General features: G+C 45.4%; 1 protein-coding gene across 1 annotated transcript in view; it reads left to right on the forward strand.

Annotated features, from left to right (window-relative positions):
• KIAA1328 (KIAA1328 ortholog) overlaps window positions 1–25,202 on the forward strand; it is a 208,757-nt gene extending 183,555 nt beyond the window's left edge. The window contains exon 11 of the mRNA XM_040336054.1: window positions 24,588–25,202. Coding sequence (XP_040191988.1) covers window positions 24,588–24,810 — 223 coding nt within the window. The 3' untranslated portion in view covers window positions 24,811–25,202. The remainder of the gene's footprint in view (window positions 1–24,587) is intronic.
• The last annotated feature ends 1,363 nt before the right edge of the window (window positions 25,203–26,565 follow it).

Here is a 26,565-nt window from a genome sequence, read left to right on the forward strand (position 1 = left end):
CCGACGTATATGTGCAGGAGGCGGTCCTTAAGTGGTTAATGAAAGTCCAACATTTAGAAACTCACATGGTTGATGATTAAAAGAGGCACATCTAAAGCCCTGTACACACGATCGGTTTGTCTGATGAAAACAGACCGATGGACCGTTTTCATCGGACAAACCGATCGCGTGTGGGCCCCATCGGTTTGTTTTCCCATCGGTGAAAAAAATAGAACATGTTTTTTAAATTTTTCCTATGGATAAAAAAACTATAGAAAAAACGATCAACTGTGTGGAAATGCATCGGTCAAAAATCCACGCATGCTCAGAATCAAGTCGACGCATGCTCAGAAGCATTGAACTTCATTTTTCTCAGCACGTCGTAGTGTTTTGCGTCACCGCGTTTGGACGCGGTCAGATTTTTTACCGATGGTGTGTAGGCAAGACTGATGATATCGGATATCCGACGGAAAAATCCATCGGATTAGATTCCATCAGATATCCGATCGTGTGTACAGGGCTTAAGTATGCAGGCATCCTGGGTAAAGCTGTCCACATAGTTTCCATTATTTCTTATGGGGAAATTTGCTTTGATTTACAAGTGCTTTGGATTGCAAGCATGCTTCCGGGAATGAATTATGCTCGCAATCCAAGGTTTTACTGACGTTTTTTATTTATTTTTTGCCCTTTTATTTTACAGTAACACCCAATTTTCCTACAGCCTATACATCTGGAGCTGCTATAGGATACATAGTATGTAGAATGGGAGGGAACAAGGAATTTATCACCGCCTCCTAAAACAGGGCTCGACAAATCCCGGGCGCAATGGTGTCCTGGCGACTTGGCTTGTGAGCTGGCGCCATCTGGTGGTGAGCCGTTGATATTACAAGTTATTACCACGAGATGTGTGAGCTGGCGCCATTTGGTGGTGGCCGTTGGTATTACAAGTTAAGCATTACAAGTTAAACAGCAATTCTAATGTAATTTTTCACTGCCATCTTCTTCCCTCTAATTAGAACCCCCAAACATTATATATATATATATATATATTTTTTATCCTAACACTCTAGAGAATAAAATGGCGATCGTTGCAATACTTTCTGTCACGTCGTATTTGCGCAGCAGTCTTACAAGCGCACTTTTTTGGGGAAAAATTACACTTTTTTTAATTAAAAAATAAGACCACAGTAAAGTTATCCCCATTTTTTTTAATATTATGAAAGATAATGTTACGCTGAGTAAATTGATACCCAACATGTCACGCTTCAAAATTGCGTCCGCTCGTGGAATGCCGACAAACTTTTACCCTTTAAAATCTTCATAGGCGACCTTTAAAAAAATCTACAGGTTGCATGTTTTGAGTTACAGAGGAGGTCTAGGGCTAGAATTATTGCTCTCGCTCTACCAATTGCGGCGATACCTCACATGTGTGGTTTGAACACCGTTTACATATGCGGGCGCTGAACACGTATGTGTTCGCTTCTGCGCGCAAGCTCGTCGGGACGGGGTGCGTTTTCTGGCTCCTAACTTTTTTAGCTGGCTCCTAGATTCCAAGCAAATTTGTCAAACCCTGTCCTAAAATGTTCTAATCCATAATAATAAGGCCTGTTGTCTTTCCTGTCCACATTTGCAGTATATTGCGTTCTCTAAAATCTGTCAGATGCAAGCTTTAGAATGGCAAGAATACACAAAGGGTGAACTTCTCAGAAGTCACAAACTTTTTTTTTTTTCCTTCGAGTTGCGTGTGGAGGACGGTGAGACACTGACATTTCCAGCTGCGGCGCGGTAACGGGGGAATGTCAGATCCAACTCGCTTTCCTTATTTTATTATCTTCAGCGCGAAAAGTGCAAGTGGTCAGAAACGGGCAGCGCGGCTTTCCGAACACAGGTGATAAAAGACTCCATCGCCAAATTAATCTCCCACTTAGCGGCGGAGCAGGTCGTTAATTGTTCTCTCTGCTTGCTGTTGATATAATGTGGAAATTTTCATTCCCCATTCAAGACGTGGGGAAGGTTGTAGCCCGAAAATGTTAAGATTTGCATTTTTATTTGTTGATTTATTTAAAGGACAGCCTCTCCCGGCAATCCATCACCACGGTGACACCCCGAATATGAATAATGTATTGTGGACTTGGCGGTTACAATGTGTAATAAGCGCCGGGGACAGAAGCAGAATCTTAAGCACCCTGCAAATGTAATATTTATCGACTCATAAACTTTATTGCTTTCGAGGTTCAATAATACTGACCACAGAACATTAATATCACTTATCACGGTTTTATTTAGGGCACTTCGGCAAAATAACCAGTCTGTTTAATGCTTACTGAAAAATAATTTAAATTTACAGCATTCGAGGAGCGGGATGGAAGGCGCTTAATTGTCGAGAGCGTGTGTACGCCGCTTCCTCGAATCCGGTCACCTTACGGTTTTTCTAACATTTCTTAATTAAACCCTGAATAGATTTTAATGTACTGTGTGTTAACGGTGTGTTTTGGCCTCTCTGTGCACAGTGTGAATCTAAATAAAGCTTTGTGGCATTCGTTGCATCTTAATGAAGATAAAAATGTGGCCTACATAAACATATTGATGTAGATTCTTCATTGTAACATGTTAAATAGGGACCCAAGTGTTTTAAAGTTCTATATTTTTCCTGGTTTACTTTGAATGTGTTATGGGTATTTTATTTAGAGGCCAGCCCTAGGCAACTAATAAAATGTGTTAGTTACTAAAACTTGGCAGGAAGTTTCTATCCAAAGGCAAAAAGCATGGCCTCAAAAGGTCTCCCATAAAGAAGATCACAAATTTTGACTATGGTGCTACAAGAGAATCTTGAAAAATCTGCTGGATGGACATGGTCACAAATAAAGAGATGTGCTGCAAAGAGTCAATGAAGCTAAACCACGTCTTTCAATTGGCTTTTTGTCCGGCGGCACAATTGCGACATTATCTATGTACTAGGGTACCGCCAGGCCCCCTGGACCATAATCTGTTGCCATTTGAGAAATATTGCATGGAGACTGAAACCAGTAACGCATACCGTATCTAGAATGTATGCATTATTGATCAGACCATCCGAGAACTTCCAGATACCTTTTTTCCCGGAAATGGGAGATGGACTTGAGGAGGACCTTCTCGGAGGATCAAAAAACGAATATTATATAATCGATATTTAAGACAGCGATGTGCACTAAAATACAGGAAACTGGTGAAAGGCAAGCACGCATACATGGCTAAATAGGAAAAGGCTCTTGGCGAGGAGATCCCCGTGGAACAATGGCGCAAGATCTGGGTAGAGCTCGATTTGCACGCTATATAAGGAAAACATCTGTAAAATGTTATGTTTCTTGTATATGACTCCAGACGTCCTCCACACCATCTATCCCACTAGTACGGACCACTGCTGGCGGTGCCTGGGGGCGAGGGGCACCCTCCTTCATGTTTACTGGAGCTGTCCACTGATCGCCCCTTTCTGGGACTCGGTCCGGCAGTTGCTGGAGCGGCTCCTAGAGAGGCAGATCCCTTCCTCCCCAAAATACCTCATCCTGGGTCTCCCCCCAATTGGGCTCCCACCCCCATATAAGAAATTAGCCCGACACATTCTCACGGCGGCGCGATGCCTAGTGGCGTTGCACTGGAAACGCCGGTCTCCCCCCTCTCCGAGGCCCTATACGCCAGGGTCAAAGACGTGGAGATTATGGAAAAGATGACCGCCAGAATGCGGGATGGACTGGAGGCACACAACGAGGTCTGGGAGCTGTGGCCCTGCCGGGTGGACCCACCCTGAGAAGGTACGCAGGCCAGTTTGCTGACTCTCCCTCTCTTCTTCTCTTTTTCCCCTCTTCTTTTTCCTCTTTATCTCTGGAGACCCCTAGCGTCTCCCACTGTTATGAAACTCAGAAGCTGAGATTACTGCCAAGATTAGCCACGCCACACAGTTGGTCCGTAAGGACGATGATTAGATCGCATTCCGCCACGTTGGCGACACCAGTTTTGATACGCTTGCTGGCATAGTGGCAAAAGCCAAGCAGAGCAAATGCATACTCCTTGCTTTATTGTTAATGTAACTTCTCTTTATTTTGCCTTTACATGATTAGAGCATTAAAGGACTGTAAGCTGTACACACTTGAATCTCTGACGAATAAAATTGTTATTGATAAAAAAAAAAATACAGGAAACGAATTAATAAGATTTCACAATGGTATAGAACCCCAGATATACTTCAAAAATGTTTCCCAAATGTATCGGTTGCTGGCGATGCCAGACAGAACGGTGGAATCTGTTGCACGTTTTCTGGTCCTTCCCCAGAATAAGGCCATTCTTGAGGTCAGGGAGATAATAAAAAAATTTGGTGACGTGGAAATACAGGAAGACTCAGCTTTTTTCCTCCTGCACTTGTCGGAAATCCCAGGGAAAACATATAGGAATTAAATTATCTGTCACTTGGTGAATGCAGCTAAAGCATGAATCCGGCTTATGTGGAAACAAACATCCCTCGACAATGACTATGTGTCTTAAAGTAGAGGAAGTAAATAGGATGGAGGACTTAGTCTGGACAACAAGGGGAACAAAAGAGAAATCTACTTAAAAACTCGGTCACCATGGAATTGTTTTATTTCTTCGAAAGGAAGGAGAAAAAACGAATTGATATAAATTAAAAAGAGGGGTCCAATGGGGGGAGAGGAGAAATATTGTTTTTTGGTTTAATACGTGTAGGGGTTCTGGATTTTTTGGGGGGGGAGCTAAGGAAAGACGGGGAAAATGGATTATAAACAGAAGTTGCAGCTGGAATATTGAGAGGCAGTTGTGATATCCTGGCCGGGTCTGGGGGAAGCGTCTCCCTCCCGACGCGGCATGGAGTAACAATAAGGGATATAGAAATGAGAGGGGAAGGTTACTCTTCTAAATATCCTATTCATCCCTTATTTCATTGACTCCCCGGTTCCCATCTGGGGTTATACTTCTATCCATCTTCATTTGAGAGTATATTAAGACTAGACAGGAGTAGATGGAATTGAATGCAATGAGTTATTAACATGTTTTCTTTTTGACTGGCTATATGTACAGAAATGGAAATGGAATGTTATATACAGTAGAATTGTTCATTTCCCCCCCCTGTTATTTAAAATGAAAATAAAGAAATTATAAAAAAAAAATAAACCATGTCTTCTGTTGGAAGAAATATTGAAGAGACTGCTAGTTAAAAAAAATGTTCTCCATATTGCGAGAAACTTGGTTGGAGAGAGCTATGCAAGATTGTGGAAGAGAAAAGCAAGGTAAAGAAAGGTAGAAGAGGAACATGGTGGATGCATGACATCCAGGAAATGACAGGCAGTTGTGACGTAAAGCATATCATGTACCTGCCAAAAGACGAGTCCAACTGGAAAACAATGGTGGGAGCAAGGTTCCAAGTTTGAAGTTCAGCAAAAACTGCAAGCAGTCATGATAATGGTAACTACTAATTGGGTCAGCTCACTTCACACTTGAAATAAGTTGCCCTACATACAATCGAGGCAAAAGCGAACACACAGTAGTAAAATGAATGCTTGGAAAGGAAAGAATGGAGCACATCACCAACTTCTCTAACACCTTGGAATTGTGGATTCATGAAAACCTGAAGAACTATGTTGACGTCACAACTGGAATAACCAAGGCCAGAGTTTCTAAAGAAACAGAACAATCTCCCTTCTAAACACCAAACAAGTTTGTTATGGCATAGAAATATTTCCCTCAAAATGTCTCCCATAAAGAAGAGCACACATTTTGACCATTGTAATACAAGAGAATCTTGAAAATCTCACGGAAGAACATGGTCACGAATGAAGAGATGTGTTGCAAAGAGTCAATAAAGCTAAACCATGTCTTCTGTTGGAAGAAATATTGAAGAGTGACATTTTTTACCATATTGCAAGAAACTTGGTTGAAGAGCTATGCAAGATTGTGGAAAAGAAGGTAAAGAAAGATAGAAGAGGAACATGGTGGATGCATGACATCCAGGAAATGACAGGCAGTTGTGACGTAAAGCAGATCAAGTACCTGCCAAAAGATGAGGCCAGCTGGAAAACAATGGTGGAAGCAAGTTCCAAAAAAAACTGCAACCAGTCATGGTAATGGTAACTACTCATTAGGTCAACTCGCTTCACTCTTGAAGTGAGTCGCCCTACATACTCAAGGCAAAAAAACGAACACACAGTAGTAAAACGAATGCTTGGAAAGGAAAGAATAGAGCACATCGCCAACTTCTCAAACACCTTGGAATTATGGATTCATGGAAACCTAGAGAACGATGTTGACGTCACAACTGGAAACGCCAAGGCCAGAGTTTCTGTAGAAATAGGTCAATCTCCCTTCTAAACGCCAAACAAGTTTGCTTCAAACTCAAGTCTGGACCATTCTTGATTATGGCATAGAAACATTTCCCTCAAAATTGTCTCCCATAAAGAAAATCAAACATTTTGACCATGGTTCTACAAGAGAATCTTGAAAATCTGCTTGATGGACATGGTCACAAATGAAGAGATGTGTTGCAAACAGTCAATGAAGCTAAACCATGTCTTCTGTTGGAATAAATATTGAAGAGTGCTATCCTTTCCTTTTTTTTTTTTTTTCATATCTCAAGCATCTTGGTTGGAGAGCTATGCAAGATTGTGGAAGAAAAAAAGAAAGGTAAAGAAAAGGAACAAGAGTAACATGGTGGATGCATGACATTCAGGAAATGACAGGCAGTTGTGATGTAAAGCAGATCGTGTACCTGCCAAAAGATGAGGCCAATTGCTCTTGAAGTGAGTTGACCTGCATACACTCAAGGGAAAGAGCATGGTCATACCCAACAAAGAGACCACAGTAGTAAAACTAATGCTTGAAAAGGAAAGAATAAAGCACATCACCAACTTCTCTCACACCTTGGAATTATGGATCCATGAAAACCTGAAGAACGATGTTATCAGAGCTGGAATCACCAAGGCCAGACTTTATGAAGAAACAAATCTTCCATCCAAAGACCAAATATTTTTTTGCTACAAACTCGTCTGGTTTATTCTCGGTTATGGCACAAAGTTTCCCTCAAAATGTCTCCCATAAAAAATATCACACATTTTAACTATGGTGCTACAAGAGAATCTTGAAAATCTGCTGAATGGACATGGTCCCCGAATGAAGCGATGTGCTGTAACGAGTCAATGAAGCAAAACACATCTGCTCTGGTAGAAGAAAAATATTGAACAGTGGGATGTTTCTTTCCATATCGCAAGACATTGGTTGGAGAGCTATGCAAGATTGTGGGAGAGAAATTCAAGCTAAAGAAAGGGAAAAGAGGAACGTGGATGCATGACATCCATTAAATGGCAGGTAGTTATCACGTAAAGCAAATCCTATACCTGCCAAAAGACGAGGCCAATTGCCCTTGAAGTGAGTTGACCTACATACACTCAAGGCAAAGAGCATGGTCATAACCAACAAAGGGGACACTAAACTAATGCTTGTAAAGAATAGAGCACATCACCAACTTCTCTCACACCTTGGAATTACGGATTCATGAAAACCTGAACAACGATGTTAACGTCGGAGCTGGAATCACCAAGTCCAGACTTTATGAAGAAACAAATATTCCATCTAAAAGCCAAAAATGTTTGCAACTTGTCTGGTCTGTTCTCGGTTATGTCACAAGGTTTCCCTCAAAATGTGTCCCATAACAAAAAGATCACAAATTTTGACCATGGTGCTACAAGAGAATTTTGAAAATCTGCTGGACGGACATGGTCCAGAATGAAGAGATGTGTTGCAAAGAGTCAAAGGTAAAAGAAATATTGGCGAGAGTGCCATTTCTATTGCAAGAAACTTGTTTGGAGAGGAGCTATGCAAGATTGTGGAAGAGAAATGCAAGGTAAAGAAAGGCAGAAGAGGAACATGGATGTATGGCATCTATTAAATGGCAGGCAGTTATGACATAAAATTAAAATTCAGCGCTGCTCCTGCAATTCAAAAAATATAACTTCTAACATTCATATGTCTTAAAATAATATGTACCATTCAGCTATCTATACCAACATGTATGATAACATAATAAAGTGCTCAACGCTAATACAGTGCAAAATAAAGTGCAATCATTTAGAGTCCATCAAGTATGGTGTACAAGGCTTGTAACGGGCTGAAACATTTCTCAGATGACTTTTCGTGCTCCCCTTCTGGGTCCCCACTCATCAGAAAGAAGCTTTTAAATACACCTGTTATTGTGCATGGAAATGGTATCTTCGATTAAGGGTGGTGTGTCTTGCCACTAAGGAGGGATAGCTCCTATCTTCCACCAATGTGTGTTTTGAACCATACAGGTGGCCTGGACCCTTCAAGTTTACACGGTCAATGGACATCCATTGGAGCAAAGTATGACAATGAAGGGAAAGGGGTATATTGTGTAATACTGCAAGGTTTATTTAAAGCGGGGGTTCACCCTAAAAAAATATTCTAACATTACATTCAGCTCACTACTGACATTGACGGAATGCAGATCTTTTTTTTTTTTTTTTGCCGTACATACCTCGTATAGCTATTTTCTTAGCCGGCTTCCGGGTAGTGAATCCCGCGGGAGTGGGCGTTCCTATGCAGCAGTTGGTGATTGACGTGATGACAAAAACTACCCACCCCGTCGCATAAGGAGCGTCACGAGTTGCCGAAAGAAGCAGAACGTCGAGTCGGCGCTATACGGCGCCTGCGCACCGACGTTCGGCTTCTTTCCTGCATAGGAACGCCCACTCCCACGGGATTCACTACCCGGAAGCCTGCTAAGAAAATAGCTATACGAGGTATGTACGGCAAAAAAAAAAAAAAAGATCTGCATTCTGTCAATGTCGGTAGTGAGCTGAATGTAATGTTAGAATTTTTTTTTAGGGTGAACCCCCACTTTAACCACTTCAATACAGGGCATTTTCACCCCCTTCCTGTCCAGGCCAATTTTCAGATTTCAGCACTGTCACGGTTTGAATGACAATTTCGCGGTCGTGTGACATGGCTTCCAAACAAAATGTACATCTTTTTTTTTTCCCACAAATAGAGCTTTCTTTTACGACGGACAGATCAAACACTTGACACTATTTTGGGACCATTCACATTTATACAGCGATCATTGCTATAAATATGCACTGATTACTGTATAAATGTGACTGTCAGGAAAGCGGTTAACACTAGGGGGCGATCAAGTGGTTAAATGTGTTCCCTAGGGAGTGATTCTAACTGTGGGGGGAAGGGACTGACTGGGGGAGGTGACCAATCGGTGTCCCTGTGTACAAGGGGACACACCATTGGTCTCCTCTCCCTGACAGAATGTGGATCTGTGTGTTTATGCACACAGATCCACGTCCGGCTCTGTAACTGTCAATCGTGGGTACCTTGCGACCATCAAGGCCACCAGGCATGCACATCGGCACCCGAGTGACGTGGCGGTTGTGCGCCACCTAGCACCTGGGAGCCCCGTGGACGTCATATGATGGCCTCCCAGGATAGAAAAGCCACCTTGTGGCCGTCATATTACAATAGGCGGGATGTGAAGTGGTTAAAAAATCCCAAATTTATTACATTATTAATCTTTAAAATCGTGCAGAAAAAAAGCTGACTTGGCGTACAAACAGCCTTCACAGATTCTCCTTGGCTTGATGCGTTTCGCCCCTCCCACTGGGCGTCTTTTACTATGAATTATAGGAGCAGCACTTAGTTTAAATACATTTTTCACATCACTTGGGCTATTCACCTTACACTATAGCAGCAGCCCTATCATACATTTTTTATATATATATATATATTTTGCTATTTCATATTCCTTTCCATAGTGCGGGTCCTTTCACTTTCAATTTTAGTTATGACATAAAGCAGATCCTATACCTGCCAAAAGACTAGGTCTAATGGAAAACAATGGTGCTAGCAAAGATCCGAGTTTGAAGTTGAGCAAAAACCGCAAGCAGTCTTGGTAATGGTAACTACTAACTAGATCAACTCACTTCACTCTTGAAAGAGGACCTGTACTGTAGAAATTCTGAAAATGAATTAATGAATTAATTGGTGGTCAATGGGAAGAATACTCCCTTTACAATGGTGATTAGTGGGAAGAATGGCAATCCTACAAACCACTAAAAGGATCATTAATGTCTTGACACTGGACCTAGAACTTTGCAGACTTCATCAACTGGGAGGTCAAACGTCCATAGTTCAAGGAACCCCGAGCAACCTCTTGAGGAACCCTGGCTGAGGATGGCTGCAATAAACCACGGAAAGTTTCAGGAGCCAAACAAAATCAAATAAAATATTTATAACATTTTACAGCCGCAACAAGACCACCTTTAGAATGCTGAATAGATAATTGACTGATGTTTGATTCTGAACTGTTGATAGCACTGGTCTCTTATGCTCCAGAGCTATAACTCCTATAAAATATGTATCTTCATTCTTATTCTCTTTAAAGCCCAATAAACAGAGATAGGCAGGTATGTGACCAGATAGCACGTTAGTATGTTACTGGCCGATAAGTGAGATTGACAGCTGACACCAGCAGATGGAAAGAGATTCCGCCAGCTTAGCTAACATCGAAAGGGAATTTTCCTTCCCTCATTCCTTTCAAAAGAGGATTTAAAACCGTTGGATCTGGTTGAAAGTGATACACTATACTAGAGCCTTTCAAAGGTGGGATTCAATATTCTAGATGGTGTGATAAAGAGAGAAAAGGAATAAAAGCGTATTACTATGAGCTGTATAAAAGGCAACCCCCTCCCCCAAGGAAAGTTTTGCTAACATTTAAAGGTAGAGGGGAACTAGATGAAGAATATCTGAAAGTTATAGGATATTCTCCCCGGAGAAAGGATTATTAAACCATGGATTACCGTGTGTGTGTGTGTGTGTATCTATATAGATAAATATAGATATAGGCCTGGATTCACGTAGCACTTACACCAACGTATCTCGAGATACGCAGCGTAAGTGTAAATGTGCGCCGTCGTATCTATGCGCCGTGCCCACAGAACTAGATACGCCTGAAAATAGGCTTCATCCGACCGACGTAACTTTCCTACGCTGGCGTATCGTGGACTCATATTTACGCTGAACGCCTCATTGCAAATGAGGGAGATACGTCGATTCACGAACCTAGTTACGCCCGGCGCGTAATATACGCGGTTTGCGTAAGGCTTATGTCCGGCGTATAGTTATCCCCCATCTATGAGGCGCAACTAATGTAAAGGTATGGACCAAGGATCAGCCTTGTTAAATATAATAGTTAAACATTTAATAGTTAAAAAAAATCCTACATTGTGATTTCTGGATTTTTTTTTTTGATTATGTCTCTCACAGTGGACATGCACCTACGATGACAATTTCAGACCCCTCCATGATTTCCAAGTGGGAGAACTTGCAAAATAGCAGGGTGTTCAAATACTTATTTTCCTCACTGTATATATGTGTGTGTGTGTATATATATATATATATATATGTATGTGTATATATATATATATATATATATATATATATAATCTCTAGACAAGCTCTGTATTCATTAACCACTTTTTAGCTCTGGAGGATTTGGCTACCAAATGACCAGGCCACTTTTTGCGATCCAGGGCACTGCGTCATTTTAACCGACAATTGAGCAGTCGTGCGACGTGGCTCCCAAACAAAATTGACGTAATTTTTTCCCCCACAAATAGAGCTTTCTTTTGGTGGTATTTGATCACCTCTGCGTTTTTTTTTTGTTTGTTTTTTTGCGCTATAAACAAAATTAGAGCGAAAATGTTTGAAAAAAAAAGCAATATTTATTTAACTTTTTGCTATAATAAATATCATCAAAAAAAAAATAAAAAAAAAAAAATGTTTTCCTCGGTTTAGGCCGATACGTACTCTTCTACATATTTTTGGTAAAAAAAAAAATCGCAATAAGCAATTATTGATTGGTTTGCGCAAAAGTTATAGCGTCTACAAAGTAGGGATAGATTTATGGCATTTTTATTAATATATTTTTTTTTACTAGTAATGGCGGCGATCAGCTATTTTTTATCGTGGCTGCGATATTGCAGCGGACAGATTGGACACGTTTGATGGTATTTTGGGACCATTCACATTTATACAGCGATCAGTGCTATAAAAATCACTGATTACTGTGAAAATTTGACTGGCAGGGAAGGGGTTAACAACTAGGGGGCTAGGAACTGTGTCCTAGGGAGTGATTCTATCTATGGGGGCAGGGCTTACTGTGACACGACACTGCTCCTGATGAGAGGAAGCAGACGATCAGTGTGCTGTCACTAGGCAGAACGGGGAGATGCCTTGTTCACACAGGCATCTGCCCGTTCTGCAGCTCCGTGACACGATCGCGGGACACCGGCAGACACAGTCACGGAGCTCGCGGCAGGGGCCCGCGCCCACACAGCTGCAAATTTAAAGGGACGTACCTGTACGCCCATTTGCCTGTCCGTGAAATTCTGCCGACGTAAAAGTGCGTGCACTGGTCGGCAAGTGGTTAAAACATTCCTAAAGTAAACCCTTCCGTATACCAAGTGAAGTGATATTCTTCCTCGGTATATCTGAATGAGCCAGTCGGGAACCGGTTAAGGTCTCATTCAGACATGCACAGAGCCCCATCCTCTATGTTGAGCCATGCATTCACCTCGAAGCTGTACACATGCAGCCCATAAAAGTGGATGCAGAAATGGACACGGCTGCATGTCAAAATTTGCACACAACCGCACATACAAATCAATGACGGACTAAGACTGTACCCTGGTAACTGCATAGCCTTGATTTTACATGTATACAGGGAGGCATATATGTCCCTGTATGAATTTAAATGCTCAGATGTGCAGTTAGCCATGTACAGCTGCAGCCTGTCATTGATTTGTACAGCTGAGGGCTCTTAGGAGGGGTGCTGTAAGGTTTTCAGATAGCTATGTACTACACGCTGCCAGCCCTTCCCACCAGCCATGATCTGCCTACATTGCATAGAGAAACCCATTTGTAAATTTCATTAGCATGTCGATTAGGGGGGTGGGGGTGCCAGTGAATGCAAACCATCAGCAGAAGGTATCCGGAAAGGCAAACCATCAGCACAAGGGACCAGGGAGGGCAAACTGTCAGCAGAAGGGACGCGGGAAGGCAAACTTTCGGCAGAAGGGACGCGGGAGGGCTAACTGTCGGCAGAAGGGACGCGGGAGGGCAAACTGTCGGCAGAAGGGACGCGGGAGGGCAAACTGTCGGCAGAAGGGACGCGGGAGGGCAAACTGTCGGCAGAAGGGACGCGGGAGGGCAAACTGTCGGCAGAAGGGACGCGGGAGGGCAAACTGTCGACAGAAAGGACGCGGGAGGGCAAACTGTCGGCAGAAAGGACGCGGAAGGGCAAACTGTCGGCGGGAGGGCAAACTGTCGGCAGAAGGGACGCGGGAGGGCAAACTGTCGGCAGAAGGGACGCGGGAGGGCAAACTGTCGGCAGAAGGGACGCGGGAGGGCAAACTGTCGGCAGAAGGGACGCGGGAGGGCAAACTGTCGGCAGAAGGGACCAGGGAGGACAAATTATGAGAAGTGACAAGGGAAGGCAAGCTATCAGCAGAAATATAAATTCAACTATTAAGAAAAATGTATAAATGCACATATTTTTACAGGAAAAAAGTGTGCATTTTAATATTTTTCCTGCAGGAGCCTGGAAAGCATTGCCCACGTGATCAGTGGATCGGGCTGGAATGCCAGATACAGGCTGCCTGTTAACAAGCTGCAGGGCTTGTGAATGAACTACAAGAGAACTCCTCAGCAGACTCGTGGGCGGAGTCTGGCACTGCCACCCTGGGTATGAATTGTGGCAGCAGGTGCAGGGAGAAGATCCCCCGCCCGCTGTTATAGGGAAGAGGGGTCGGGCAGCGGAGAGACTGCAGGAGCTGGAACATTTTACATGTTCTACCCTAAATACAGATGTAACTTATAATATGTTTCAAAAGGCAAACTTATCCTTTTAAACATCAGCTTTAAAATAAAAGGGGGAAAAAAAACAAATCATAAATTTTATTCACTTCAAAAATGAAAACTGGTCACGTTGTTTTCTCTCTTTTTTTTTTTTTTTTTTAAATCTCTGAGCCATATTAAACCACTTTTCTTTCAGCCATAAGAGTACCGTATTTATCGGCGTATACTGCGCACCCCAAGCTTGGAAGGGAAGTTTAAGGAAAAAACTAAAATTTTGGATGTCTTGCCCGGTGTCCATCGGCTGCCTTTTCCGTCATCCGTCTGCGGCCTTGCGCGGGGTCCGTCCAGCCTTGTCGGTGTCCGTCTGCTGTCTTGCCCTGCATCCATCGGCGGCCTTGTCGGGCGTCCGTCTGCGACCTTGCGCGGGGTCCGTCCAGCCTTGTCGGTGTCCATCTGCGGTCTTGCCCGGCGTCGCGTCCAACGGCGGCCTTGTCCGGCGTCCGTCTGCCGGGGGGTTGCAGCGTTGTGTGTTTGAGTTTGGCGCCTCGGTCGAGCTGTGCAGAGCCGGATTTCCGGTGTGTTCGGCTCCTCTCGCGTGGCTGTGGGCGGAGCCGAGCCTAGCCGAGTTCCCAGTACACTCGGCTCGGTCGGCGGCGCTCTGAGACAGCGAGGATCGGTGTATAATGCGCACCCACGATTTCCCCCTAATTTTAAGGGGAAAAATGTGCACGTTATACGCGGATTAATACGGTATGTTGGTAACACTCGTGTTTGATAAACGGACTGCACCCTGTGATTGTTTTTTTTTTTTTAGCGTTCTAGTAGTACGCTCATGTCGGCAGCAAAAGCAGAACGCGGCCAACTGATAGGAACCGCATTGTATTCCAGAGTGAATGCAGCGCCATTATGAATGGCGGACGAAGCCGACTTTCATGTATAATTGGGAGCACTCAATGTGAAAACATTGGTACGGGTCTTACACGTGTAAGTGCCTTTTACTTTCATGCAACATCTGTGTACGCTACAAAGCCGAGTGCATCCGATTCATTGTCGTGCTGCAGCTTTAATCTTTATCTGGCGCTCGCATTCCCCCGCTGTAGTCTTGGCGGTTCTTTGTTCACCCTGTTTGAAGATAGTTTTACAGCCTTTTGTGTAATTTACGATTCAAGTCACAATTAGTAAGAGGAGGTAGCTAGGCAGAGCAAAGAGCTTTAAATTAGCTAGTTATAGCATAGATCATAATCGCTCCAGTGAAATCATTAACTCTTGTCTGCCTTCTCCGGTGCTCCGTCGTCATATTTATGTTGCTCAACAAACAATTGTGATCCGGCAACAAAAAGTCTGCGTTTCTTAAAGCGGATTTCCGCCTGCATAAAAAAAAACAAATGCTGCAGCTGCTGACTTTTAAAATAAGGACACTTACCTGTTCAGGGAGCCCGCAATGTTTTTACCCGAAGTCAACCTGTCCCTTCGGCATCTTAAGTAAGGGAATCAGGAAGTGAAGCCTTGCGGCTTCGAGGCTTGTTTACCTACTGCGCATGCGCGAGTCATGCTGTGTCTTCTGACTGGTACCTGCTGTCTTCTGGGACTTGTGTCTCCCAGAAGACAACAGGGGGCCGGACATGGGCGTAGATTGCCGTGGATACTGTGGCGATCTTTCACCAGAAGTAGGAGCACATACCTTTATTAGAAAGGTATCTGACATCCCCCCCCCCCCACCCCCGATGGAGCATACAAACGGTCGGATTATCTGACAAAACCCTGCCATCGCACATTTGTTGTCGAAAAATCCGATCGTATGAATGAATGACTTGTATAGCGCTACTCATGCGAACTGAATCGCCTCTGGGAGCTTTTTCCAGCCAGAGTCTGCTTGGCTGGTGCGGTCATTTTACCCCGTGGATGGTGACACGCTTGGGACACAGTGTGTACGGGCCTTTAGTCTCACCGGATTTGTAGTGAGATTCGATGATGTCACTACTGTGCTGCTCACTCTTCTTGCTGGAGAGAAAGCTGTACTTGTTCTTCTGCATTGCAAGGATCTCCCTGCTTTTGCTTTTATGCATTCTGTCGATCTGTGCTTCCTCCACCTCTGCTGCAGCTTCTTGGTCATCACACCAGCAGCCATCATGGGGTCAGCGATGACATGACGAAGCCAGGGCTGTTTGAAGGAATTTGGGTGCCCCAAGCAAGAAGGGGGGGATGGGCTGTTGCTGAGTTTCAAGTTGAGGGGGGGGTATGAGGGGCGCTGTGGAAGCATTTTGTTTTGCCAATTTGAGAAGTGTAAAAAAATGCCCATTGATTCTGCTATAAACCGGGTAGGACTGATAAGCGCGGGGGGGGGGGGGGGTGCTGCTGCTGCCGCCGCCGAACGGGTAGTACTTCTGATAAGCGTCGGGTAGTACTTCTTCTGACTGCTCCCCTCCCCCATGTTCTTTTTACCCCCCCCTCCCTACCTATTCCGCGCAGCAGGAGATCAGTTTGCTGTTCCTGGCCGGACTGAAAGGAAGTGAGCACTGAGTGTGTGCACTTCCTGTCAGTCCGGCCAGGAACAGCAAATGGAATCTCCTGTACCGCGCGGATTACGGTACCCGGCCAGACTGCAGGAGGAACTAGGAAAAGGAGCTCGGCCACGCTACAGGCTGCAGCCCTGCTGGGGACCCAGGCCAGCTCGGGGGCCCCAAGCAGTTGCTTGTTTTGCATGTCTTGTTCCGACAGGCCTGGACGGAGCAAAGCCCTGTCTCTACCACGATGGCTGCCTCCACGCACAGGCGCAGTGCAGAACAAGGCATAATAAGTCAGTGATTGGGAAAGATTAGATACAGGGAGATCACAGGCAATACCAGTGAGCAGCCCTTTGCCCAACTTTTTCGGAGACATCTTTCACAGTAGAGTTCGTTTTTACAAAGTATGGGCAAAGCTTTTTTGGCCATATTTCTCTTGCAGATCACTTACCTGGAATCGGTTCTACAGCAGGCTAATGTCAGCTGGCATCACAGAGCCGCTCGAGGCTGTGGAAGGATCCTGACAGAAATGGCGGCGGTATAATAGGGGAGATATTTTCCGAAACACAGCAGACTTCTATCAAATAATCTCACGGGAGAAGGTTTCCAGCTGCTACTCTTAAGCCTACTTTAGCGTAAATTGGCAGATAACAGAATTACATAAATGTCAAATACCCGTGTGGACATTTGGGAACACTACTAGCTTTGTATATAGTAACGCTCTTTATGCTTCGAGATGAGTGACCCTTTAAATGGCCCAGTAGCAATCTCCGTATTGTCTTCCTTTGCACATATACCGGTGTCAGCGGAGGAGAGAAACGTGAAATGCCTTTGCCTTGCTGCGATCTGAATGGACCATCTGACCCATGTCACGGGCATCCGGGGCTCACAGCCGCCAATAAATTGCCACCAGCGATGTGCGGTCTAACCCTTGACACGCCGACTTGTCTGTACCTGCCAGACAGTCAGCATTGTTTACCCAGAGTCCTCTAGCTGCCTCTAATTGGCTGCTCCGTCATAAAATGCAGCCACCTGTCATATTGCTTAACCTGCATGCGAGGGGAGACGGCTGTGCGCTTTGTTGAAATGCCAAGGAGCAGAGAGCTACACATTAGGAAGGACACATTATCAGCCATTTAAAAAAAAAAAAAGGAATGACTCCCTGGACAGGCGAGCAGGCAGCCAGTTCTCCGTCATTTTGTGCCGAGAGCGCCGGGGGCCTTTCAAATTAAGCAGGATGGGTGAACTTCTCCGGGGTTGTTTATGTCGTCTTATTAGCAAAAGCTGACAGTACAGCGAGCGCGGGACTGGTCTGTGACATCTCACTGTTTACCATAAGTCCTGGAATTACTGAAAGCTATCCGGGCTTCTCTTACGACAGGGCTGTGTTTACTAACCAGGGCTATGCTGCCGTTTAGTATAAAGCAGGGGTCTCCAAACTTTTCAAACAAAGGGCCAGTTTATTGTTCTTCAGCCTTTAGGAGGGCCGGATTGTGGCCAGCGGGGGTAGAAAACCCCCCGGACCCAGCATTGGTGAGAATAAATATGCCTCATAGTTTTGCGATCAGTAGGATAAGGAGTAGTGCCTCTATTATTAGTAGGAGTAATTGTATCTCATCATTGGTATCGGTGGAAGAAAAAGTGCCCCCTTGTTGGAGACAGTGAGAAGAATAGTGCCTCCTATCAGTGGGAGGATTAAAGCCCTGAGGGCCGGATAAAGGCTTGCAAAGGGCCGCATGTGGCCCTCGGGCCGCAGTTTGGAGACCCCTGGTATAAAGCATGCACTCTTGTTCCTCTAAACATGAGATACTCCCCTTGGGACTCATTTATGAAGCTATCTTAAAGTATATCTTAACCAGTGGCGGCCTGTCCATAAGGGGAGCAGGGGTCCCGGCCCCCCTAATCCATGCACCTAGCCCCTAATCTACATGCAGGCACCGGATGCAAGCACATGCTTGGAGCCTGAGACTCTAATTGGCTTAAAAGTGGGCTTGGGGCACAGAGCACTGCGCCCCGATCCCACCCAGTAGTGTGACAATAGAGAATTAAAGGGGTTGTAAAGATTCATGTTTTTTCACCTTAATGCATCCTATGCAATCACAGGCCCCCCCCCCCCCCATTTTACTTACCTGAGCCAGTTCACCTGCTAAGCGTGTCCCCACCGTCGTCCTCCCCACAGAGTCCCAGCTTTGATTGGATAGATTGATAGCAGTGCAGCCATTGGCTCCCGCTTCTGTCAATCAAATCCAATGACGCGGGGGGCGGGGCCGTGTCATACACTTGACGTCTATGGATGCGGAGTGTATGATTCAGGAGTGCACCCGCAAGGTAACCCCGTAGGGAGAGAGCGTCCCAGAGAGGGTTATCTAATGCGGGGAGGAGCCGCCGAGGGACCCCAGAAGAGGATGTTCGGGGCCACTCTGCAAAACGAGCTGCACAGTGGAGGTAAGTATGACATGTTTGTTATTAAAAAAAGGAACCTTTAGTATCACTTTAATATTCGCTATTGTCTTCCTGATTCTCCTCCCGGCCAATCATGAAGCGGGTCCTGAGACCCCAATTGGCCAAGTGGCGAAGCGATCGTATTGGCTGTCGAGGCTGAGGAGACGCAGGGTGAAACCGCTGAGAAGGAAGCGCTGCCTACGATCTAGATGGGGTAAGTGCGGGGCTGGTAGGCCAACAACGATCAAGGGGGGGTTCGGTCAACGGTGGGGCGTCAGCTGGTGTGTTTGATTTTCTACATTGATGGTGGTTATAGGCAGCTTGTGAGTTGCACCAAAGCTTGCCCACTGTCCTTTCCTCACCTTGTTGGGTTGGACTGGTATTTTAGGGGTTGGGGGCATTTTGCCCCCTTTTTATGAAGCTCTGGCCAGCCTGTGGACCTTTTATGTATTTCAAAATTTAATTACTGCCGTTAATAGTATGCAAAACAAGCCCTTACTGAGCTCTGTAGCTGCAGCCACTGTGGCACAATTTATCTCCAGAGCTCAGTCTCGTCTCCCAGCAGCCCTGCTCATCTGCTGTTTTGGTTAGAAGTTGCAACAACCCAGCAGCATTTCCTCGCCACACCTAGTTCAGTAGATCATTGAATAAACCCTCCCTACAGTATACACAGTTGGTCAAGGGCTGCTAGGCAGTGCAGGGGTTGTGGTCTAGTTTCAAAACAGGGACTCGGGTACACTGAGTGACACAGTTGCTTGTAATTCCCCAGCAGGAGCACATATGGAGTGGTGAGATGCAGAGGTAGTTTAACTCCTTTATGACCGCCTAACACATATGCAGCAGGAAAAGGGTATGCTTTAGCGCCCATGTGTTCTCCCTCCCTCTCTCTCTCCCTCCCCCTCTCTCTCTCCCCCCCCCTCTCTCTCTCCCCCCCCCTCTCTCCCTCCCCCTCTCTCCCCCCCCCCTCTCTCTCTCTCTCTCTCTCTCTCCCCTCTCCTCTATCTCTCTCTCTCTCTCTCTCCCCCCCTCTCTCTCTCCCTCCCCCTCTCTCCCTCCCTCTCTCTCCCCTCCCCCTCTCTCTCTCTCTCTCTCTCTCTCTCTCTCTCTCTCTCTCTCTCCCCTCTATCTCTCTCTCTCTCTCTCCCCCCCTCTCTCTCTCCCCCCTCTCTCTCTCCCCCCCTCTCTCTCTCGCTCCCTCTCTCTCTCTCTCCCCCCCTCTCTCTCTCGCTCCCTCTCTCTCTCTCTCCCCCCCTCTCTCTCTCGCTCCCTCTCTCTCTCGCTCCCTCACTTCCTTCCTTCCCTTCCCTCCCTCCTTCCTTCCTCCCTCCATTATTTTTCCTCCCCGTTCTCTTCCTTGCTGCTTCTTCCTCCCCCTTCTCCTTCTTCCTCCCCCTTCTCCTTCTTCCTCCCCCTTCTCCTTCTTCCTCCCCCTTCTCCTTCTTCCTCCCCCTTCTCCTTCTTCCTCCCCCTTCTCCTTCTTCCTCCCCCTAGTCCTTCTTCTTCCTCCCCCTTGTCCTCCTTCTTTTTAACCTCTTAAAAAATGCACTTCCCGTCCCTGGATGGCTATGCTAACCCCTCCACAGTATCTTTGGGACCAGCCATGTTTGTCAACTAGGCTGCATCACAATTTATTAGCTCTTTGTGCTGTTTCTGCCTCCTCAGTCTCAGCTCTGTTGTACAGGGATACCATTTTAAATTCACCCCTACAATCTCCAGGAGATAGATGCACAGTATTGTCAAAAGCATTGGGACGCCTGCCTTTACACACACATGGACTTTAATGGCATTCCAGTCTTGGTACACCCCAAACACACTCATCCATGTATTTATGGACCTTTGTGCACTGGTGCGCAGAACAGGAAAGGGCCATCCCAAACTGTTTCCACAAAGTTGGGAGCATGAAATTGTCCAAAATGTCTTGGTATGCTGAAGCCTTAAGAGTTACAACCCCACACCATAATCCCCCCTCCAACAAAAATGATTTGGTCAGTGCACAAAGCAAGGTCCATAAAGACATGGATGAGCGAGTTTGGGGTGGAGGAACTTGACTGGCCTGCACCCAATAAAACACCTTATGGATGAATTAGAGCGGAGACAGTTCTTCCCTTCCACATCAGTGCCTGACCTCACAAATGCGCATCTGGAAGAATGGTCAAACATTCCAATAGAAACATTCCTAAACCTTGTGGACCGCTTTCCCATCCCAGTCTTAGTCCGTAGGGTTCATTTTTGAGTTGGCCCACCCTTTGCAGCTATAACAGCTTCAACTCTTCTGGGAAGGATGCCATTAAAGTTCATGTGCGTGTAAAGGCAGGCGTCTCAGTACTTTTGGCAATATGGTGTATATATTTCTCGTCTGATTACTGTTTGTTAGCCAAACCAAAACTGTTTTCCCAACAGTTGTCTTTAGTGTTCAGTCCAGTCATAATGGAGATTTAAGTTTAAACGGATGTAGAGAAGTTGAATCGCCCACCATGCCAGTAGTGCAACCTACTGCTGTCTGGTATTTCTATATGGATAATGCAGTATGTAAACAATTGAGGATCATGCAGCAAGGGAATGGAGGGGTGTTGGAGGAGACTGGTTGGTCACCTAGGAAGTTTTGCTGCTGGGGTGTAAAAACCAGTGGCTGACCCACCGATAACCAGTATAAGTTTTGCAGTTGGACTGGCCCTTTAGCGGCGGCTGCGGTAGCGCTATAGCTGTACTATAAAAGGCCTGAAATTTGTTTACCTGACTTGTAGAATTGTGGGAAATAAAAACGTTTATTCTACAAGCAAACACTCGTTATTGCGAAAAGTAATGTCTCCGTCTTGCCAGTTCCAATTCCCTGAGCCAATCTGCCAGTTGAGTACCGTCCCCCGCTCTGCGTCTTTTTTCTTTTTGCCGAGGCGTCTTTCATCACGTAACGCACAATCATGCCACGGTTGTCCCGAACGCTCTGGGTAAACCGATGGCGCCTCATTGGATCATCATGCTTCATCCCACCCAACAAGAGAGCCTTGTGCTTCTGCCTCGTCCACCTCGAACAGATTGCCGAGCTCCAAAGTGAATAATACTCCTGATGTTCTCCCGCTGCCCTTTTTATCTTTGTAAAATGATTGTATTGATTTGTTGGGTGCAATGCACGCACTCGAGCACCTGTTCCTATCTATCAGTGCTGCGCCAAGTACCGCTCTTTCTCCTTCGTTAAATAACCCCCTCACTTGTTCTGCACATTATTGGCCCCCAACTCATAAATTCTACCTTATTGCCGCTGTCATTTTTTTTTTTTTTCTTCTGGAGAGATTCTCGGCCTAACCATTGCCTGTGCAGAAAGGGAATAACAATGTAGCTCTGAAACCACCGCCAAAAATATTCCTGTTTACCGCTTATTACAAATCCGCTATTTTTGCATCAGGATTTGATCAGCCTTGTTTTTTGTTTTTGTTTGCTAAACCGAGAGCGACATATTTTGCAAGGATTTTTAAGAATCCTGACAACTTCTATAGAGGTAGTACAGATTCTATGGTTTTTTTTTGCACACTTGGAGGACGATGTTGGTGCAGAGCTTGGCAATCAGGGTTGCAAACCAATTTTTTGGTTAGCTAAAGACTCGTCTGCCTAGCACTGGTTAGAGGAGACATCTGTACTGAGGCTACAAGGAGTGTTGGTCCAATCCACCTATAGCCACCTCTGTAACAGGAATTGACTCAAGAACTGCTGCCTTAACAGGTGCAACCCAAAATACAATGTCGCTGACCGTGTTCAGGACAGCTGTTCTCAACCTATTTAACATGGAGTTTCCCTTGATTTACGTTTCTGGTTTAAAGAATCCCAGGTGATAATTACTATATTTGCAGCTCACTGTATATTACTGTGATTGTCAGTGTGAAGAATGTTCCTTACATTGGTGGTCAATTGGAAAAATGTTCCTTAAATTGGTGGTCAGTGAGAAAAAAGTTGATGCATTGGTGGCCAGTAGGAAGAATGTTCCTTACATTGGGGGCCAGTAGGAAGAATGTTCCTTACATTGGGGGCCAGTAGGAGGAATGTTCCTTACATTGGGGGCCAGTAGGAGGAATGTTCCTTACATTGGGGGCCAGTAGGAGGAATGTTCCTTACATTGGGGGCCAGTAGGAGGAATGTTCCTTACATTGGGGGCCAGTAGGAGGAATGTTCCTTACATTGGGAGCCAGTAGGAGGAATGTTCCTTACATTGGGAGCCAGTAGGAGGAATGTTCCTTACATTGGGGGCCAGTAGGAAGAATGTTCCTTATATTGGGGGCCAGTAGGAGGAATGTTCCTTACATTGGGGGCCTGTAGGAGGAATGTTCCTTACATTGGGGGCCAGTAGGAGGAATGTTCCTTACATTGGGGGCCAGTAGGAGGAATGTTCCCTACATTGGGGGCCAGTAGGAGGAATTTTCCCTACATTGGGGGCCAGTAGGAGGAATGTTCCTTACATTGGGGGCCAATAGGAGGAATATTCCTTACATTGGTGATCAGTGAGAAGAATGTTCCTTACATTGGTGATCAGTGGAAAGAATGCTCTTTACATTGGTGGCCAGTAGGAAGAATGTTCCTTACATTGGTGGCCAGTGGGAAAAATGTGCCCTATATTGGTGGTCAGTGGGGAAGTATATTCCCCTCTTACCGATTGGCCAAAAAGATCAATGGTATCAGTTGGGAGCTTATTAGAAAGGTAGAAACTGCTCCTTGCTCAAGGAACCCAAAGCAACCCTAGAGTTCCACGGAACCCTAGTTAGTTAGGGCTGTCCTAGGAAAAGGGACCTTCTGACTCGCTGATGCTTTGCCTGAGATACCTACTCCACCCCTTCATTGAACAGCTGTCAGCAAAGTACTTGGGGTTGGCTGGTGTTAGGACCTAGAGGTGGTAGTGGCGTCTCTCCCTTTGGGCCGTATGCTTTGGCCTAGAGATTGACCGCTAGACCTGAACAGTGTCAAATGGTAGGAGGACCCACGCTCCCCTCTATACCCAGATGAACCAGGTATTTTGTATCAGCTTAGTTAGAGGAAGGAACAGTGAAGAATCGTTGGAGAGGCGAGCATTAGTTGTTTGGGTTGAAGGGTCAATTCAGAGATGCAATGGGTAAAGTGAAATTTAAATGGTCTCTCTAAGAAAATAATTGAACAAAACAGCCCTATGTAAGCTCTGAATGAGCCTGGTCAGAGCTTACACATAAAAGGTCCTCCCCCAACTCTTACACCCAGCGCTGTGTTGTAGAAGCAGATCAGAGCCCCACGTGGCTCCATACCTGGAGGACTGGCTATTTCGGTCATATTAATTAAACCAGTTTCACTTTTTAGGCTATTGAAATTTGTTTGCTACGTGTCTCTAGGTTTATATTCTCATTAAGAGGGTTGTAATGCTTCACGTTTTTTCACCTTAATGCATCCTATGCATTAAGGTGAAAAAAACATCCAACGCTTACAGGCCCCTTGTTTACTTAACTGAGCCCTCGAAAGTCCAGCTTGACTGGCTTCTAGGCCGCTCTTCATTGGATGATTGATAGCAGCACAGCCATTGGCTCGCGCTGCTGTCAATCAACTCCAATGGCGCGGGGGCCGAGTCCTGTAGTTTGGTGGCTATGGGCGCCGAATACAGGACTCGAGAGTGTGCCCGCAAAGTAACCCCCTTGGGAAAGTGCTTCCCAGGGGGGTGAGCTGATCCTGTCAAATTTGATACCTTTAATATTGGCCCTTAGACACCTGTTTTGACTTGTTCTCTACTCTCTCTTCCAGGTACGAGACTTCTCTCATCGACATGCTAGATGCCATCAGCCCCATCTCTTCCCAGAGGAAACAAAGACACTACACAGACCTGTATGACCTCAGTGTTCTCAGCCCGCCAACCCGCGGATATTCCAAGCCCGCCCGCCAGCCTGTACAGCCAGCGAGGCGTGAACCACCCACCGTCGATACAGAGGAGAGGCGCATGTTGGAGGAAATCTTCTTTATCTGCTGACAGTTTGCTGCCATAACATAGCCTTCCATAAGACTGTCCTAACTGTGAGCCTTGCTGTGACCACAACTACACATTCCTGAAGTGCACCTGTCCTCTGAACCCTCTGATCTCGCAGCCATGTGTAGCCTTCACTAACAATCCGCCAAGAGAGTTCGTTAGAACCCCGGAACCTTGCATAGTAGTGATGGGACCTGTTCCTGTCAGGTGATGGGATGTCTTCTGTTTGTTGGATTTTCTTATTGCATGGGTGACAGGTACACTTTTCAAATTGCACCTGAAATTTAGAAGCAGACATGAGCAGACTCAAAACTCTCTCGCCTGATTTTCTATTTTATTTTTTTCGTAATTATGAAGAGCTTTTTTTCCTTTTATTTTTATTATTACAGTTGACCTTCGGATTACGAGCATAATCCGTTTCTGGAGTATGCTCGTAATCCCAAGTACTCGCATATCAAAGCGAGTGTTCCCATTGAAGTCAATGGAAACGAAAATAATTTGTTCCGCATTGACTTCAATGGGATGCAATACCGAAGGCAGCCAAAGGTGGGTGGGGGGCGCCAGAGAGTGGCGAAAAGGCCCGAGGACACTTCGGCTCATTTCCTGCACCCCCGTACCTCAGGCCAAATGAGGTACTGCAGGCATATTTTCGGCCCTGCTCGGCTTCTGCGCCCACGTACCTCAGGCCAAATGAGGTACTGCAGGCCTATTTTCGGCTCTGCTCGGCTTCTGCGCCCCCCGTACCTCAGGCCAAATTAGGTACTGCAGGCCTATTTAGCTTGAATTCTGCTCGTCTTTTGAGTCAACGCTAGTAAACCGAGTCAGAATAAAAAAAAAAAAAAGTTGCTCGCAAATCAAAATGCTCTCAAACCAAGTTACTCTTAAACTGTGGTTCCACTGTATTAACCTAGAGAATGGGAAGTTCCCCGTTGGGCTTTTAGGCAGCAATGTCAAAGATATAAAAGTACTGATTACTGTATAAAGATAGTATTTATTAACAAAAAGCTTAAAAGTCACACTGTATAAAAATTACAATACATAAAATCAAATACAGAGAGTCATATTCCATGGTGCAGTAGACATGATAATTACACATTGTAATATTACATAATTGTACAATGTTGATTCCCGACGCGTTTCGACCAGTAGAGGTCTCTTCAGGGGGATAATTAATTTCTAAAAGGGTATATCACAAAGATATGGAATTAGTAAAAGAGCTAGCATGTCAAAATTCATCACATATATTCGACCATGGGAATATATTTACCGCTAAAACATGGAATGGAAGGTGTATGAAGCCGCTGCATAGTCCGATAGAGCCTACAGGAAGTCCCCACTTTCTCGAGGGTAGGGGGTCCACCCAAGGGGGGTTTTCAAGGAGCCTCATTATTGACACCCACCCGGTGGGGGGAGGGGAGGAACCGGCACCTGCAATGAGCACCCACAATAGCCATAGTAAGATTGAGGAGGGTTAAATAGAGTAATTACCCTCCTAAATCTTACTATGGCTATTGTGGGTGCTCATTGCAGGTGCCGGTTCCTCCCCTCCCCCCACCGGGTGGGTGTCAATCAGTACTTTTATATCTTTGACATTGCTGCCTAAAAGCCCAATGGGGAACTTCCCATTCTCTATTATCCTACAGGGCGAGCAGCTCTACCATCTCTATAGTATGTATCATTCCAATTTCCCACTGTATTAACCTTTCCCCTTCTTTTTCACACACACGTTAAAATTCCCATGTTTGACCTGAACATTAT

This window comes from Rana temporaria, chromosome 1 (assembly GCF_905171775.1).
Source record: "Rana temporaria chromosome 1, aRanTem1.1, whole genome shotgun sequence".
Classification (NCBI taxonomy): domain Eukaryota; kingdom Metazoa; phylum Chordata; class Amphibia; order Anura; family Ranidae; genus Rana; species Rana temporaria.